General features: G+C 41.3%; 1 protein-coding gene across 1 annotated transcript in view; it reads right to left on the minus strand.

The window, feature by feature from the left end:
- TBX15 (T-box transcription factor 15) overlaps nt 1-19985 on the minus strand; it is a 102444-nt gene that overhangs the window by 39871 nt on the left and 42588 nt on the right. The window contains exon 2 of the mRNA XM_009941506.2: nt 3374-3587. Coding sequence (XP_009939808.2) covers nt 3374-3587 — 214 coding nt within the window. The remainder of the gene's footprint in view (nt 1-3373; nt 3588-19985) is intronic.

The following is a 19985-nucleotide window of genomic DNA, read 5'->3' on the forward strand; positions in this document are numbered from 1 at the left end:
TCCAAAGAGAAAGCAACAAGTAGAGCAAAATCTTCCCTGGGCAAGCAAGACGTTGCAAATGACACTGTGCATCTGTCATGATTTCAATAAGTAGTAGGGAACTCTCAGGAAATAACACCAGTTCTGCTACTTTTGCCAGAGATCATACGATCTAATCTATGGGATGCATCATGTATCACGCATGCCGTAAGGAGAAACAGGACTGCTAGACTCAGCTCTCACCCATCACAGACACATCCTCTCTGAAAGAAAAATGTTTCACCTGAGAGGTTAAACATTTAATTTGTGAATTTTATCATATCTCTAAGGACCAACCCTAATAAACAGATGTACTCCCTAAAGAAATTGCCCCACTCCTCATCATGCTTTGCAATGGTTAACCTACAAATGTAGGCATCAGAAAAAAAATCCCCTCCAATCTTGTTAACATCACATCTGGAGAAGAACATCATCAAGCAGAAAAAATAATTTTATTTAGTAACTATATAGATTTTGCATGGGCAGCCAGTGATGAGCCAGTTGGCCATCGGGACTGAAGTAATGATAAGCATCTCGTTTCAGGAAGAAAGTAAGTTATTCAGGATTGTAAAGAATATATGATTTGTACAGCAAGTTATGACTCTGTATGGTGACACATGGTATTTCGGAAGTGGAAAAATAATGAAGACTGGAGCTTGCAAAGGCACTTGAGAATGCTGTTACTGCTGTTACAGAAAAAAATCTTGGAAATAGAAATATTCTTTACAGTCCGTACAGGTTTCTCTACCTCTATTCTCTACTAAAAATTATCAAAATACATATAGTTTTAGACTCCTTAAAATAAAGTTAGGGTGTCTGTCTGTCATAATATGTGCTGTTAAACACCTCTGACAGCTATAGAAATAGGGAAAGAAATATTTCATCAGAAAATGCAGACCAATGAAGGTTTTCCCCAGAGCATGGAGACCTGTCCTTCAAAACATGAAAATCAAAATCTTTGAGCCAAAATCTAAGAAAAGCAAAACAATTTTTTTTTTTTTTTTTTAATTTGGAGCCAGGTCAAAGCAAAGAGAAAAAATCAGGAGGGAGAAGTGAATCTGAATGTTTTGTTTTGAGATACTTCTTCACTAAATCTGGATCATTTTTCCTGGCATGGTTCTTCACTGGAATTTTAGTTCAGTCGCGTCATGTTCCCACATGGAAGAAACAATGTACATCTCACAGTAATTCTTGATTAGCTTCCTGTTATTACTGTGTAATTAGGGATAGGTATCGATTGCTTGTTATGATCATATGCAATGTGGGAAGACATATTTGTCAGAAAGGCAACACGAATGGCAAGTTCCATGAACCACTGCTGACATGAAACTTTTTGATTCATAAATGTGAGAAAAAGTTTTGTATCAAAAGTGCCAAAATATATACTTGAGAAAGCTCCAAGCAACAAATAAGAGTTTGTAGCTTGAAGACAGCAGATGAAAAATTTCAAAAAAAATTTGTAATCAATATTGTAATTTCCTACAAACTTCCAAGGAATTACAGATTCTTTTTTTGTGTGTGTGCATCAGTGTGACCAAATAGAAATTTTTCATTTTTTGAACTGAACCAAAGTATTTCATTTCGTTATATCTCCCCAGAATGTTTCACTGTGGTTTTTTCCATGAAGCTGTCCTTCTCCAGGACCTCTGCAACTGCTCTCAAGGCTTCTCTGAGAAGTTGTGTTGAACAATTTGCAAAATTGCAGTGGTTTTGATGTTGCAACTTCTTGGTGACTTTTTTTTTAAATAAAACTATAGCCAGAGTATGGCTTTTTAAGATCCCAGAAAGGTCAGCTACTTCATTCAGAACTGTGTGAGCTAAGCTCTGGGCATTTTAGTGCGCACTGGTGTTGGTGGACTTCAAGACATTTATGCTGCTGTTAAGTCTATCTACTCCATGTATCATGAGAGAATTAATTATAGTTAATCGAACAGGTAACAATATATTATTTTAATTTTCTGAGACACCATGGCCCAGGCATCAGGGCAACAAAGTCAGAAGTGAGAAACTTTGTTCTTCCAGTGTCTTATTTAATGATGCTGAACAGATCACTTAATCTGTTTAGGTCTCCGTTTCCACCCTATGAAAAGAGACTAATTACAATTTTCTCTGTGGCTGCTTTGACATCTGCTTTGGCTTTTTTGAGAAAAGGTATTGCGTGACAGCAAGTGTTATAATTTCAGTTACTTTGCCTCTTCCATTTGAAGCAGAAGGGCAAAACCAGCAGCGCACTCTGTGCTGATACAAAATGCTTCATGTGCCAGTGAGTTCATATATCTAAAACCAGGAGCCAATCTGGTTCTGATAATCTTCTTCAGTGATGATCTGGGTTCTTCATCTGATACAACTTTCCTCAAGTTATCTGGACTTTCTGGGGCTACAGAGCAACAGTGATCACTTCATTAGAACACGAAACAACAAGTCTAGCTGTTCTGGCAAATTCTGAGAGCACAGACATGAAACAAGATTATAAACAGTAGAACACATTGTTTTTTCCAAAAAAACTTGGGAAAAATTCCCTCCTGCTTGTCTGCAGAAGGGGTAGAACAGCTCCTGGGACAGTCACGTGGTTTGTTCGCGTTCACGGGCTCTGTCCGTGGTGCTGACTTCCTTCTTCACAGCATTAGTTGGAATTGAAACGTTATCGGGCGGAAGCAGGGAACATTACGTTAATGCAAACAAGGCTAAAAATCCGGGATCTTTTACAGTTTGAGAGATCTAGAAATCTACAGCTAGGTTCAAGTTGTGTTTTGGCAAACTGATTTTTGGCCATTTTTTAATTGTAGACAGCAATGAAGATCTCACCCTTGGCCAATGGGATGACAGGGTCAGTTTTTCTTTTAAAAAAATCTGGCTTATTAGTGGCTCTTCCTAACCTCAACTAATATGGTATTACTTGCAATAGCACAGAGAAACATTAAGCCTGCACATTTTTGATATAGGAAGTCATTAACACTGTATCTATTCAGAATTGCAGGAAGACATTCATTTGGTGCAAAGGGGAGTTTGAATTTCACTATATTTTAGATTAAATCAACTAGCTCATGAAGTGCTATGGGAACTTAAGAGGCAACTCAAATGTCTCACCCCCAAATTCATAACTCATCTTAAATTCAGTACAGCCAACAGTACAATGCTCATTTCCTGATTTACTTGCCCAAAGAAAAGACTATGCTCAACAGTTTCCTTCAGCTGACAGTTCTCTTTTGGAGCCACTGATTTAAGCAGTAATATGAAACTACTTTACCTGTCTTAAGAAAGCTAGCAGGAAATACAGCTGTGAAAAAAAGATATTTTTTATTTTGTTTTGTTATGATCTGTTTTTAAACTAGACAGAAAGCCAAAGATATCTTACCTGCCTGCTTTCGTGATGATCATCTCTGTCCCAATGTCATGAAATCTTTTCCAGAGGTCAGCACACTGCAGCTCTACCTGGATCTCTTCCATGGATGAAGGTGGAGGAGGCTGAGGGCCTGAGCCACCAGATGTAAGGTCAGAATGGGAGCCAAATGAGCAGGACGTCCTTTCTGTCAGCACCTCGTTGTCTGACCCAGTGCTCTGCTCTGAGTCTGCAAAGTAAATATGCCAGGTAAGACACTTCTGTTCACCTGCTGTGAGTGGTAAAGGGAAGGAAAAGGAAGGACAACAAGGGAAGCGCTAAAGAAGAGTACCATGGATTTATATATATATACACATACAAACACACACATACACATTCATACTTATGGTTTGTTGTGATTTATGGCCTGACTTGGGGCTTTGGGTTTCCAATATGACATCTGACATTTTTGTAAAGTTTTAGAAACAGCTGAAAAAAGGACCCTCAACATAAAATATAAATAGTAACAAACATCACCACAATGCTGGGAATGGAGTACAAAATACAGATGAAAAAATAGAAATTAAAAAAAACCTAATTCAACCCATGGTTTCAACCCAAGATTAGATGGGCTCACTGCAAAACTACATTCCATTTAATTTAATATCTTCCCGCACTACTATTGAAGAGTTGTGGGTTTTTAAACAATACATTTTTTTCCTTTTAATATCCTTGCTATCAAAAATAATGAGCTTTTTTTATTTTGCTATTTGGCATCAGTGTTTTGGAAACGTGTTTTTTTGCTCCTATAACATCTTTTTTGCAACAACTATATTTCCTGGGAAAATAACTATGAAGTATTTGGTAAGGAAAATGCTCTAGGCTACTGCAGGACAAAAAAAGACGAGATAGTAAACATATGGAAAGCAACTGAAGCAAACTGCAGAAAAGAGCTCATGAAACAACCATCTCTCTTTATGGGGGAGAAGAAGAAGGAGGCTTGCTCAAAAAATAAGGAAGGAAACAAAAAAGTGAGGTTGGACTGGGTTAACAGTCCAGGTTAGCATACTGAGTCAGATGGCCTTTTCTCTGCCAGAAATATCTCATGTATGTATTAGGTAGCTATGATATGGCATATGGTCTTAACTCTCATACAGTAGGGCTAAGGTAGAACTTTGCAAATAGCAATGTTGTTTTGCAACAGGATGCACACCCACATTACATAAAAATAATTCACAACACATTCTGCAAAGCAATGTGTTTATGTTTTGAACCTGATTTTTAACAAATGGACATTAGTAGTACATCGATGGTCGACACTGGAATAAAGCGATGTGAAGCACTCAAGTCAAATGGCTCTAGAAGAGCTTTGTAGATTTCACAGATGGTACAGAAACAATACTGTAGTGTCCTCATTCATCATCTAAATACAAGCATCCCAGTGAAGCAATGAAACGGCTATTTATAGGTATTCTCTGCAGTTTAAGAAAGAAAGAGATCTCTCTGTCTGAAAGGGAAACTTAAGGAGACAGTAACAATCTGTGTTTAAAATGTGATTAAATCACCCCAGCTAAAATATCTTCTATACCAAGCAAGTGCCAGAAACTCTTTAATAACCCTGAGGTCATGCAGGCTGAGTCTCAGATTTATAGTCTTTCTGAGACACAGTGTCTCCCAGACCAGCTTGTACACCAGTGCACAGGGCTATAGTTAAGAAGAAGCTGGGGGTGAAGACGCCACCTGCAGAACCACCAGCCTACCTCCATGGAAAAAATTCGGAAAATTCATACTGCTGCAGTGGCATGGACATGAACTCTTTGGCATATGAGAAACCTATAGCCCCCAGTGCAATCAGGAAGCCTTTATCTTCTGTGAGGACCCTAGGTGAATATGTCATGGGATAGTGGGCTCGCTTGAAGGACATTTTCAGTAAACTTTGCCAACGACTTAGACAACCTGCCAGTATGATACAGAAATTCTGTAGGACATTAGAAAGGTTTGGTATATATTGCTCCCAATCCATTTTGAATATCTGGTCCTTTATGTCTCCCACTGACAGCCAAGACAGGCTGAAGCAATAACAGGCCCATCTCTCTAAAGGAGTAGCACAAACCCACACGACCGTTACATGGTACCCAGTACTACACCCAAAACTGATCTCCTAGACACAAGCTGATTCAAGATATTATGAGATAACCTGCTGGGCTTCTGTGACCACAAGACAGAGAATCAATCTGAGCATACAGAGGGGCTGAGACATTAGCTTCCTGTTTCAGGACCCCAGCGATGCAGGACCAAAGTAATATTTATCTGCTGCTTCTAACTCAAGTTATTCCACCTCAAAGGGCTGGAGTGGGTAAACCCGAGTAGGGGTCACTATGCTTAGGACATTTGTTTTCCTAGTGGTGGTTAACCAATTTACCCTTCAACAGAAAGCAAGAGTGTGCTTCACAAATCGCAGTAACAGGTTTTTGTATGTCTAGTCATGTGCTGAATCATTAATCAAAATTCTTACATCTTCTCCGAGGTCCTAAGAAAGTAAAGGTAAACTACACTGGGTGTCTGAAGAGACTGGACCTAGGGAAATGCTTCTGTTATGGAGTTCTCCTGCCTGAATGAGGCACTAACCTGCAGGTTTGCATCTAAAGATACTTTTAGGCCATATCATCTCTGCTTGGTTCAGGCACTCAAGAAAATCCGTGCGTCCTCTGAGGCAGTATGGCAAATGGCCAACAGATGGCACTTGGTTAGACGCTGTCCCCACAACATTCCAGCATTTCCTGGACAGTCTTTCAAACTGGGCATGTGGCTGGAGTCTTGAGGATTCCTGGGAACTGACTGGAATTGCATGCTGCAGAAAATTAAACGTCAGAGGATGAAGGCCCCTCTCACTGAGTTTCTGCCAATGTCATTCCAGTGACTTTGACAGAGTTTTGGAGGGTTTTTTTGACAATGATGGAAGTGGTGGGAGAGCCACACAATTGGATATAATTTGCCATGCTGGCGCAAACCAAAAATTGCAAAAGGAATTCAGTAATTACTGATATGTCAGTATCTACCCAACCATGCAGTACCTCAGGAGAAAAAAAAACACCTTGTTTTATTCCAAGAACTATTGTTTTTGCCCTGAAATATGATCTATAATTACCCCCAAATTACTGCACAGAACAGCAAGTACCTCCCCTTCCTCCAATTTTGGAAATGGGAGAGGGGGAGTCACTCGTGTTGCTGCTCTTAGTTCAGTCTCAGTAGGCACTGAGATGGGTTTTGGTGTTTCCTTCAGCCTTTCCTGAGCTAAGCCCTCATGAATGGTGTCATCCAGTTTGAGATGCTGAGTTCATTCAAGACTCAGGGAATTCAGAGGAAGTTGAGTGCATGTGACATATGAAAATCATCCCCAATGACATCCAGCTCTATAAGACTCTGTGACTCTTAGCTAGAGTTGTCTACATGTGTCTAGATTCACAGAATCACAGAATGGTAGGGGTTGGAAGGGACCTCTGTGGGTCATCTAGTCCAACCCTCCTGCCGAAGCAGGGTCACCTATAGCAGGCTGCACAGGACCTTGTCCAGGTGGGTCTTGAATATCTCCAGAGAACGAGACTCCACAACCTCCCTGGGCAGCCTGTTCCAGTGCTCCGTCACCCTCAGAGGGAAGAAATTCTTCCTCATGTTCAAGTGGAACTTCCCGTGCTTCGTTTTGTGCCCATTGCCCCTTGTCCTGTTGCTGGGCACTACTGAAAAGAGCTTGGCCCCATCCTCCTGACACCCACCCTTCAGATATTTGTAAGTATATATTAGGTCCCCTCTCAGCCTTCTCTTCTTCAGGCTGAACAAGCCCAGCTCCAAGAGACAGGTGTCAACATCTGTAAGTGAGCAACACACAGAGAGGTGCAGGGTGAACCATTCTTGATATGCACTAATTAATTGTGATGGGTGGCAGCTAGCACAGCTCAAGCCACTCTGTTGCACGTACTTGCTCACAATGAAACAAGACAGGAAGAAGATCTGAGTTTTCTTCTGACATTCGAACAGGGAGCTTGGTTTTCTTCATTCACCAGATTCAGTGGGGTGCAACTTCACTAAACTCAAAGACATTATTTCTACTTTATGTTGGTGTAAGCAGAGGGGTATTAGGGAATAGCTTCTGAAGCTCCAACTAAACAGAACATGCCTGTGAATACCCTGAGGTGCAGATTGTGGCTGGTACTACATATTGTGTCTGACTAAAGGATAAACAGAAGGATTTCTGAGGAAGATGAATTTCCAATAGTTTCTTCTAGCTCCAAAGTGACAAGATAGGATTCTTTGTCTTTCCTTAAAGAGGTGCCTTGTACAAAAGCCCGCGTGCTGAATCGAAGGTCCAGCCACAGGGAAATGCAGACTACCCATGCAGTGACTTCTTTTCAGAGTCAGGAGACCTTCTCAGACTACTACCATAGGAATACTGGTTCTCTGGTGCCAAGTTAGGTTGCAATCTATGCCACTGTTGGCATATGTTAGGCAAGTGGCAATTAAAATAATTTTATGGTTTTCTCTTGCTAGGGTAGAGTACAGTCCTTGCGAAAAGATACTTCAAAACCAAGCTCATCCTTCGCTGGAAACTAGCAAAAGTGGGGGAAAATCCAATTGAGGTTTCTAAACCTACAGTACTCAACTGGACTTTCAGTTGAGAGAGTCTCAGGTCAAAATGTTCCTCACTGCTCTTACAGGCATCCATGAACTTGCACCTTCTGATCCTACTACTTTTCAGTATAAGGTTCTTCCCCTCACCCCTCTGCTTGAAGAAGAGCCCTTCCTGCTGCACCACAGCTATTGAGGTGAACATCTCCAAAGCTCCTGCTGACTGCACAGTTCATAGCACTCTGCCTCTTTCATTTCCCCCTTCTTGCAAATCGCTTCTAAACTCTTCCATTTCCATTCTTGCTTGTTCCTTATGTTCTTTTATTCTGATGTTTCCACCGATTATTTCTGCTGTTCTACGGAGTAATGCGTACCCAGAAGAAAACACAGCCCTTTTGGTGTGTGGAGAGCAACCCGCTGACCACAGGGGAATGTCAATGCTTAACCTTTCCAGTCTAATACATTCTCCTCAGAGACAATACAAAGAAAAGTTTATAAAATGCTGTCCTTTGTTACAGGCACTTGCTGGACAAACAGGCTGACCAAGTAATTTTGACCGTGGGACTTGGCCTCATCTGTCAAAAACACAGGCTCTTGCAAGCAGTGTATTTCAAGCAGCTTGAAACTGTCTAATGTGACACTACTGAAAATTTCATGGAGAAGACCTGTGGGTTCAACGTGCAAAAAAACTCTCTGAGGCCTGAGGTACAGCTCTCTTTCACTGCCACTGTGCAAAAGGGCTGTTCCCTTCCTATTACTCGGTTAGATGGATTCCTATTAGCCCTTCTTACCACACTGAGCACATATCCAGCTACTGCAATTTAACAGTGTTGGACCTGGAGGAGAGGAAATTTCTCAGCACTTTCAGCAACATTTGAGCCTACCAACAAGACCGCAGGGTCAATTTCAGAGTTTCCAGGGATACTGTGGCCGTCGCTGAGATTATGGAGGCACATTGAACTAGTTTAGATTTTTTCTCTCTTAATCCTTTTCCCGTTTCTACTACCTCCAGATCACCCTGGAAATGCTCAGCTCATCATTTCTTTTGATCCGCAAATTCCCAGGCTTCTTCTCACAAGCATGGTGACTCTGAGGTCAGCATCCCCACTGAGTGCCCCAAGATGATGGAAAATAACCCCAATCGGCTTCCTGCATCAACAATGTGTGCCCTGGAATCAGAACCCTCTTACATGGAACAGCGAGCTGCTAATGCCGGCCTCCTTTCTGCAACTCAGTTGCCCAGTATTCCTCATGTACGTTCGCTGCTTTTTCATCAGTCTGGTACAACAGGCAAAGTGATATATGAGATATTAAAAGACATTAATTTTCTAAGCAACTTCATACATAGATCTTCAGAATAATTTTCTCTGCAGCTGGAGCACAGCAGGGACACTGCACCCCATATTTAACCACTAAAATAAAAAGAGCTCAGTTTAGTCCTTGGCCATATCATGCAGCTCATGCATTCAACAAATGTTTTACTCCAAGGTATCAAAGAACGTAAATTACAGGAATGAGAACAATGACAAAAACCTTATATACATAAAACACCACCAACCAAGAGAAGCCCAAAAGACGTATTCTCTTTCTCTTTTTTCTTTTTTTCTTTTTTTCTTTTTTTTTTTAATTTGCATACATGTAGATATCTAATGTAGAACCTGTCAGATTCCATTAGCATAAAGATTTCTCTTGGGTGGAATGTGGCAGCTGTTACAAGCTGTTAGGTTTTTTTTTAAACTGTTTATTTTTGTTCGCAAGGTTTGTGAACATTTAGTGTGACAGGTGGTCCTTCCCTTTCCCCTGCAGTCGATTTGCTGGCAATCAAGATCTGCAGACTACAAAGAAGGTACAAAATCCTGAACATGCATGGGCAGAGAAAATCTGATGGACGTCACTTTTTTTTTTTTCCTGAGAACTCAGCTGAAATTAACAGAGTGGACACTTTGCTTTTGCTGCTGGTTGCAGACAGATCTCAAGGTTCTTTTTAGATTTCTAATTTTCCAACTTACTACTGCCACCCTTCAAAATCAGCATCATGGGAACTACGCATATAGCAGTGTGACATTACTGGAATCCAGATACAAAATGGATAAAAAATACAATACATAAAATAGAACAGAAGCTCGCTAAGTAGAAACAGTTTGGAAGAGTGGAAGTTCATCTGCCCATAGTGTGGTGGCTGCTGGTGCAGCTACTTCAGGTATACAACTGTTTTCCCCTGATAACTAATACTTGGGCAGAAGCTAAAACAAAGACCTCAGTAACTTCAAAATTATACAAGATGTCTGGCTACGGCAAAGACAGCAGGAGCAGCAGAGGTGAGGCAGGCTGGAGTTCAACAGAGCCATTCAGATTAGCATGGCTGCATTTTACACAGCTGATCCCAAAATTGCTGTTGCTGTAGGCAAAGGTTTCTAAACACTTCCCAGGTGATTGTAACCATATGCACCTGCTGCACAGAACAAATAACAGAAAGATAGTTCTGCAGGTGTTCTTATACATTGTCTTATCCCCCTGAATTGTTTTCCCTTCATTCCCATTCCCTACTACACTAATCGTGCCTTCTTCCAGTATTAGGATCATTATAAACTACACACAGCTAGAATTTGTAACCTGATTATTACTGATAATAGAGTCATACAATGGTTTGGGTTGGAAGCAGCCTTTTAAAGATCATGTAGTCTATCCCCCATTGATATTTATTATTACTACACTAGTACTTACAAGCTGCAACTGATATCAGGATTTACAATTTGGAGACAGTACAAACTTGTCCAAACCCAGAACTTCATCTATACTCATGCTGCATTGCAATCTCACACAGCCAAAAGAAGCATTCAAATAATTAATTTCTAGCCTAATACCCTTTTATGAAACCTTAGCAGGACAAAATGGCATTAATATCAGCACAACTCAAAAAGAGTAAACTAGAAGATATTGTATAGATGGGAAAATGTGACATAAACAAATAAAGCGACCTGATAGTGTCACAAGTGAAATCAATGAGACACAAGCAGATTCTGAAGTGAAGAATTCCCCTGGCACTTTAACCTGAAAGACTTCTTCATTCTCCTAAATTATAGCTTTATAAGATATTTTCATAAGATGACTTGAGCCAGCAAAGCTGGTAAAATAGACTCAAGCTGATGGCTGCCCTTACCAAAACAAAGACTGAGTATGATGCCAGTATGACATGGAATTATTACACATCTATATCCCCATGGCAAACAAAACTAGTAGGAGAATATAAAAGTGAACACAAAGACAAAAAACATGGTGGCTTTGGCTCTAAATGTAAGTCTTGGATCAACTTGACTGTGCACTGCCAAGAAGCGACTGCCTCTGCCTTGGCTTATTCCTTATAAGACTCAACAAAAGACCCAGCAAAGAAAATATCACCCTGATTCACTGGTATGCTCCAGCTGCTCTGCTCCACTCCAGCAATGCAAAACAGCTGTAAACCTGGTTTAACCAGCAAGTTGTATTAGGTTTACTGCTTCTCAGTTTTGGCAAAGAAGTACAAAGCAGCTGGAGTTTACTAGTATACTTAGCCCTGGGGGTTTGCCCTAAGAAGTTAACTCTTGCTCCAGCCAGGAAAAAGAATATCAGCCACAGTTAAAATTTAAAGTGATTTTTTATCTCACTATCTATTGTATTTTTTAAGAATGCAGAGAAAAAGAAAACTTACACATTTTGCCAACATACAGTTTAGGACCAGACGTTCAAGAGACCAGCTCCAATTTTGAGTTGCATCTGCTAAAAATGGAGATGCTGGCTGCTGGGCTCTGAAGTCATCCTTGGCAAATACAAATTGTCGTTGCAGAAGTGTAAACTAGGTGACCAAGAGTGTTCTGAGTAGTGTTACAGCGCAGGATTTCTTTGCAGGCTTCATATCCAAGTCCAAAATATTCTCTCAGGAAAACTACCTGCAACTCCTCAGTTTGTGCTTTAGACTACCCATCACAACTAAAAATATCCCACCAAAAACCTGTTCTATGAACTCTCCCATCGCTGTATTGAGGTAACTTACTTGCTCAAAAGTATTTTACAACCATAATGTTTCCCCAGCAGAGGCTTCTGGCAATCATATTTCAGGAGAACAAACCACACTGAAATAGCAAGACCTGGACTCCGTGTTTGATGTTGTATTATTGTCTTCCGGAAAGCAAAAAATAGCTTGGGTCTTCAGTATTTCAGACTAGCTTTGAGGAAAATGCAATGTGAAATTTTGATACAGAATAAACAGAGAGATTCCTCAAATGCCCTGAGGAGATTCTCTGCAGCTGTCAGTCAGCATTGCCTTAGAACAAGGAATCACCAGCACAGCCTCACAAAATAGACTGCTCAGTAGCAAGTATTCAGAAAGCCCATACTGATAATGGTAAAGAGTTTGAAAAGCATGTGTAAAAAAACCAGATTCAGTTACATCAAGAGATAAAATAAAAGAGCATAAAATTCAAGAAAATGCGGAAGAACATACAGAATGGAACCTTCAAAAACATGAGAAGTACTATGGAGAAAGTGGGATGTTATTAAAAGAAGAGGGAGGTGAAATTGATGATAACTTTAATCTGGCTAAGATCCTGAACTGTACAGACTACAGAGAATTTATTTGGCCAATGTCCAAGAGTTTGTGTAAAATGAAAGAGTGGAAATGCACTTGAAAGTTAAGGAAAGCTAAAAAAAATAAGAGACCAGGCATTAGATGCATTGTATGCTGTAGCCCCTAAACACAGAGTCATTATTCTTCTAAATAAAACCGTACAACAAATATTTAGAGACCAGCCTAAACCAAAATGTTAGCTCTAAATAACCACAAATTGTGCAGGAGTTTGAAACTAGATCCCAGCTCTGTGGCAGGCCCTTCCCTGATGGGAGCAGGCACAAGCTCTGGGACAGTCTGTTTCTGGATTCTGCGGCTTGGACTGCTCTCTGCCAGCCAGGAAAAGAAATCATTCGTAAAAAAGGGAAACATGACAGAAGATTAATGCTGCAGAGGTACCTATTGTCTCTGAAACCAATGTGAAATCGCTGCGAAGTTTAAAGTGACTGCATATTACCATCTTTCTGTAGGTATGAACACAGCTCAAACAAATGAAGATTAACATTTTCAGTATTTGCAAGCTGAAGATATTTGGTGGCCTACAAACCACACAGAAAGAGACAGTACATATGCTTCCCTATACCACGACGGTTATCATGACAGCAATATCAGTGAGCCAGTTGGCATCTTAATAACAAGAAATGTCCAACCCTTTCCTGAGTCCTACGGAGCTCTTGGCACTGCTGTTACATGGCGGCGAGTTCCACCACAGAAGTGTGCACACAGCAAAGAGTCTTTTTTCACTTAAAATGAAATTGCCTTTTTAGTTTGAGTGTTTATTTGCTGCAGTATTATTATGAGAAAAATACCACTCTATGTATTGCTTGTATTTCCTTTCTAAACGAAACCATTTCAAAAGAAAATCATTAGGAAATTTCCATGGGAATGGTTTTACAAGAAAAATACATCTCTGTTAAGCTGAAGTTTCAAATTGAAATTGTACCTTTTGTTCACAATCTACGATTGTCTTTTGGGAAAACAGTAATTAGCAGGCTAGTCCTGTTGAACTGATGTTTGGGTTTGTAATAGTTCAACAAATCATTAAACTACATTTTTTTCATCCACATGCTACATTAGCCAAGCTGTCCCTCAGATTCCTCGCACCCCTTTCTGAAGCAGACTTTGGAAGACTATCTGCCCTAGTACAATTTTGATTGTCCTTTATCTAAACTTCTTGACTGTAATCCAAATCCTTTCAGATTTTATTCATAATAAAGCTTCTCCTTGATTCTAGATATTTTAAATGCTAGCTCTCTAAATCTGTTCTGGTTTTACTATGTACATATGCACACACACACAAAGACACAGAACTATATGTATGGGATTGAATTCTTAAAAATGTATTTGGCTTTTAAATCAGCGATCTGCCACTGGCTTATATAGCAGAAATTATAGTATTTTCAATTGTGCTTTCCAGCAGGAAGATTCTTGCAACCCAAGGTTCTGTTTGCTGTTTTGATCACCTCTGCAGAGTGACCAGATGTTTTTGTGAAACCATGAGCCTGTGGTATTTTTCATGAGTGATAAACACATTATTCCTTTCATTTGCTTCACATACCACTGACTTGCATCCAAACCAGACAATTTTGCTGCCTCTGACTCTGTAGCCATGGAGGTAGGGTTGAGAGAGAAGATTCTCCGGAAGCACCTGAGCAGGGTGCTGATTTTTTAAATTCTGGTGTTTGAAGACCAAAACATCAACATAAAAAAAATTTTTTATAGTGACAAAACGGGGGATGGACTTGGTACCAGCTCATGGGTGTCAGAACCACAAGAGACTGAACAGGTTATAGCGCTGCATTACCAGAGTATCGTGCATGGACTCTGAAAGGATGTGTTAGGACCTTCAATCCAGTCTGTACTATGAAAGGCAACCGTGTCATATAAAAAAATATAATTTAAAATCAGATGCACAGGCAAGCCATAAATGGAATCACCTTTTCAACTATAACAAAGAATGTACCTCCTATCAATTTGAAGCAATTATCTCAGCAACTTTGAAATAATCAGGGAACTTGCAAAAGTGAACAATGCTTAGGATGAGGTCATTCACAGAAAGTGTTAAAGCTGTAAATGTTTTCAAAGTTGCAAAAGGCAATGTTACACTCCACATACAAGGGAGTGGTACCAGGCACTGGTGTTTAAGAACATCTTAATAATTACACCACTGCCCAGATGGGCTGAAAGACTGAGGCAGGCAGCACATCAACAGCAGTTGTAGCTGACAGAAGACAGGGAAGGGGATGCTGAAAGAGACCTAGGGGTAAGAAAGCACAGATGAGTGGACTTCCATACTGTGTCATTTGACCAGAAAAAAATAACCCTGTGCAGTTCTGGGCAGTGCATAAAAAGACAATGCTTCAATGAGAGCCAGGCTGTGGGTGCATTCGGCAGCCAGGGCAGGAGTAAGCCCTGTAGCTAGAGACTCCCATTTCACATACAGCAGAGGAAGCAGAGGCTGAGCTATGTTCCTTCTCAGTCCAGCAGATAGGCAGGATGAGGAAGGGACGGAGGACAGAGGAGCACAAGCTTCATGCCCATGCTCAGAGGTGGTACACAGCAGGTATAAGCTGTTCCCCTTTGGAGCAGCAGTGCAACAAGGAATGACGTTATGGCTCAGAGAGGCCCCAGGCCCTCCCCAGCTCCAGCACAGAAGTTTCATTAAATTAACCCTATGCAAAAGTCAGTTATCTAAAGTTATCTAAAAGACTCATATTCTAAAATCCCACTGTTTCTGTGTACTTCCACAGAGAAAGAGCAGCACAAAACCGGTGGTTTCGCCTGGAAGACAAGTCTTGGTGCATGTATTCTTTCCTTTTCCCCTAACACCCGTGCTCCTTGGGTATGTATTTGTGGCTTGGCATTCCTCTTTTCTTTTACTAACTCTCTTCAGCTCAAGCTCCCAAAGTCACATCCTGACATGCTCTGCCAACGACAATCCCACACGTCAAAATCCCTACATGCAGTCACACGTACTGATTCAGGAAGCGCACGCTGCTGGACTTCGTTGACTTCCACTGAGCCACCCTGATTTACACCTGCTGAAGCTATGGTCCCCAGTGTAATAACACCTACACTGCACACTTGTCCCACATGTGTATATCCTGTTATCCAAACAACAGATGCACCAGCATGCATGCAAGAATGTATTCCAACATCTGGTGATCACAAGCTAACTTTAATAACTCCATGAACTTCATTCATCTTTGCAAAACTCACAAACACTTCATCTATGCATCCACTGAAGAGGTGCATAACCTTTTCCACTTCACTGAAAGAAGTATGTGCTCTTAACCTGGCATTCGCATTCACACATGCAGAAATACAACCAAGCACTTGCACTTACTCTTAAAGCACACGTTTAGCTCCTTCTGAATAATAGAGCATGAGTGGCTCTTGACATAGACACTTCACAGATGTTGAACATACTGTGCATACAGATAGACACCTCTCTATTTCTCAGCCATACCTGTAGGTGCGCCTACATGCCCTTACCTGCTATGAGGCTCACTTTTCCACTTTCTGGCTAGAAGTCATGCCAGAATAAAACCGATAAAAGGGAATGAGGAACCACATCCAAATATCCAGATATATCCGTTAACTTAAAAATATCCCACTGCTTAATACTAAAAATTGATACTTGCATAATTCAGTATTTCTGGATGATGGAAATTTCCAGCCTGTTTTCCTTCATTTCTCTCATCCACATCTAACCTAAAAGATGTGTTCAAGGATAATGTGGGTAAAAACTTCTGGTAGTGTGTCTTAGGTGTTTTATGAAAAATACTTCAATTCAGAATGCTTGTGCCTGCCCGGCTCTCAGTTCAGCACACTGGAAACAAGGGCAACCCCCACTGTGATTTTCTCAGCAAACTCTATCTTGCAGCAAAACATGCTGGAAAGTACACAGTCTGGAAGCATTGAATTTGCAAAGGTCTCAGGTTTAACCGATTCCCCCACCAGCAAAGTCAATGTATCAGTGGTGACCTCAGAAAATGCATCGGTGGTGACCTCAGAAACCTGTTTGCTTCTGTGATCTCAGATAGCATCCTTTATGGATGTCAAAAACAGGGCTAGTAATTTTCTGTGTGTATGAATACCCACCTGTTTTCAACCATGCAGAACTAAACTGTTTCATAACGCGCTCTTTTAAAACCTTTAAAAGCATGTACTACACTTGGAAAATTATATGGATATTTTGAGTTTACTGAGGTTTTTTCCCAACCATCTTCTCTATGAAAAAGTTAGGGGTTTTGACAGTGGGAAGAATGTCTTGCTGTATCTTAACTGCAGACAAAAAAAAAAAGAAATGCAATGCATTCTACTGAATTTCTTTAGAATTTCTGGTTAGAAAATGAGGATGAACATTTTCATGTGGAAAGGAAATCTGCAAAATTCTCAACATTTGCGGTCTCAGCTACATGATGTGATTTGTCCCATATATTTCAGTGTGCTGTTAAAAATTTAATTTAAGGGTAAATATAGTGATAATGCCATATAATAATAACAATAATTTAATAATATCAGTAACTATTTCAATAATAAACTGATATACAGGTAAAGCATTGGTTTTACAGTCTCCTTGTGCCTCCCAAAAAGCGCTGGTCAATGTCTAGCATTAGAGCATGCACACTGATACACTCCCCCTGCACTTAGGGGTTTCCATCACAAACAACTGTGGCACAAAGAAAACTGATAGTGTGCTACTACATAAAATACACAGAACGGAAAGTCAAAATCATTCAGACTAGAGCCCAGAGAAGGTAAAAGACCCATGGACACCAACACATCAGGAATCCAGGTATCTACCAGGGCTTGTTACCATTTAGCATATTCCACATGAAAGGTCTTCACGAAAAAGGGCGTGATTTTTCTGATCTACAGATGATCATTCACATCCTTCCCAGGCATTGCTGTAGATTTATCTTACTGATCAGCTCAAAAGTCTCTCAGAAGCGTAGAGAGACAAAGCAGAGTTATAACCATCACTGGGATTTCATTATGAGTGGAGTGTAAGTGCACGAGAAGCTAACTAGCACACCCCTTATTGGGCCTCTAAACATATTATTTGATCTCTTAATTTGTTTTCTCTGGTGCTTATGTGCATCCTCCCATGCCCTCCTCATTGCTGAAATGCTGCCATCTGTGGCCCAAAAGTTCCTTTCAGCCCTTCCCATACTAAAGGATGCAGTGGTCAGAGAGAAGCGCTAAACTAGTAAGAGATCCACCAGTTCTCATGGGGGGAAAAAGGAGAAGACAGTTTGAAATCAACGCACTTTCCTCCCCCTCTCTCCACCTTGCCTTCAATCATACTTCTGCCACCTTCTTGTGTGGTAAAATCTGATGTGAAAAGCAGCCGAAGCTTGTCTCTAATGCTGCTGAACTTGACCGTGTGGCTGCAGGAGAAGGCAGCAATTTCCTCTCCTCGTACAGTTGCAAAGCCCCACAGTGATGCTTCAAAGTGAATCTGTGACCCACCCCTTCCAGCCTGGAGCCCAGCAGGGTCTGAGAAGCAGCTGGGCGACTCTTCAGCGAGATGCGTTATGGAAGGCAGGAAAAGAGAGGGAGGGGATGGAAGAAAACAAGGATAAACCAGAAGTTGAACAAATGTACGGAGTAAGAAAGGAGAAGGAAGAGGCTGGGGATTAGGACGGCTGGTTGGAATTGGTGTTTTGATACCAAATGCTGTAAAGAGAGGACGGTCCAGGAAGCATTACAGCCCTCTATCTTACACCTTCTGACAAAACACCCCAGCAGAAGGAATGACGGTGAGCCAGGTTAATGTCCTCAGAGCCACACAATACTTTCCCTCTCTTTCCACAGCTCTTGTCAGACAGTCATGCCTTCTGCTGCTGGCTGCAGCTCTGATCTGCTTGAGCAGATCAGATCTTTGCTGCTATGTGCGCCACCTAAGTAGGGACCTCTTAATCCATCTCAGCAGCTTGCTTGCCCACTTCCATTCCATGTCTGGAGAAAAATATGAACATAATAGAGAAATGTGGGACCGCTTCAGTAGGATACCTTTTGTTGCATGAGGCACTCAGAATCCTGGCTGGAGAGTCTGTTCTTTGTTCAAATCTTACAGCATTTAGATGTAAAGAAACCAGTTCTAAAAAGCCATTCACCCATCTGGAGACTCCTTCTTCTCCCAGCTCTGAGCAGGCAGCATGTCTCACAACACTCCTCACTAACAATATGGTACTGTTGCAGGCAAGTTCCACTGAGGCATAGAGGAAAAAAATAAAATAAATTAAAATAAAAGTGGCTGGCTGAAATTAAATGGCTATTTCCATTACTGCATCTCAAGGTGTCTTTGCAAAATGCCAGCTTGCAGCCACAGGTATCTTTTTACTGCTAAAACAAGTGAGGATATTTACAGAAAGGTAAACTAAGGCACTTTGGTGGGCTCACTGGAAAATAGGAGCAACAATTTTCCCCCAGAAAGCAGCAAAGCAAAGCAAATCCATCCATCCACCACCTCTCTACCACTTTCTCTGCAATCAGGGCAAAAAACAAACAAGCTCATTATATCAAATATTTCAGAGAAAGACACCTAACTTCCTCCTATGTATATGACTGTAGAAAATGCGCCTTTCTTGCAGGGAAGATACAGTTGGAGAATAACTGATTCCACTGTTTACTGAGTGGGAGGAACGGAGAAGGTCACATCCATGAGACATGCTTTGTGTAATAACTCTGCTGTTGCTAAATCCAGCGAGGCATCTCCACGTGGCCTTATAGGCCATGGATACTTTTGGGTTGCTTAGATACCAAGCATGATGCTGGTTTTGTTTTTTTCTTGAGTAAAGGATACCTTACACTGATTGGCAAACAAAAATATTCAGTAAGAACCTACCATGCAGAGAAGCGCTCGGAGCACAAAGCAAGTGTCCTGTGCAGGATATCGCTAGGTCAATGTATGGTGTTCAACCCATCTTCATCCCACCCACCAACCCCTCCATCTCACCCACCTCCATGGCACTCATCCACCCTCACGTCTCCAAAACTGTACCTCTCTGGTCCCTTGTGTTTCAAGCAGCAAGTGGCCATGCAGCACTCCCTGGAGGGACACATGGCAGAGCATTCTCCGCTCCATGGCACAACCAGGAGGTACACACTGTCCCCCCTATTGAAACCTGAGCCACAGCCATCCCCTCCTTCAGGAATGGCTGTGACAAAGAGCGTTCCCTCAGCCCAGGAAAGACCATGGTTCTCTCCTGCACGTAGCATGGGGCACATGCGTCAACACAACCCTCCTGCAACCAGCTGGTTGCACTCCACCTCTGAATGTGGTGTTACGCTTTTCCCTTGCTACCCTGCACCTAATCCATTATACAGCAGTAAGTGTTGTCAGCTATTCATTGAGTAAGAAAAGGAGAACATAGACCGGACTGCACTGCGAGACAGATGCTCCTGCCATTC

The sequence above is a fragment of the Opisthocomus hoazin genome, chromosome 1 (assembly GCF_030867145.1).
Source record: "Opisthocomus hoazin isolate bOpiHoa1 chromosome 1, bOpiHoa1.hap1, whole genome shotgun sequence".
In the NCBI taxonomy this organism is placed as follows: Eukaryota; Metazoa; Chordata; class Aves; order Opisthocomiformes; family Opisthocomidae; genus Opisthocomus; species Opisthocomus hoazin.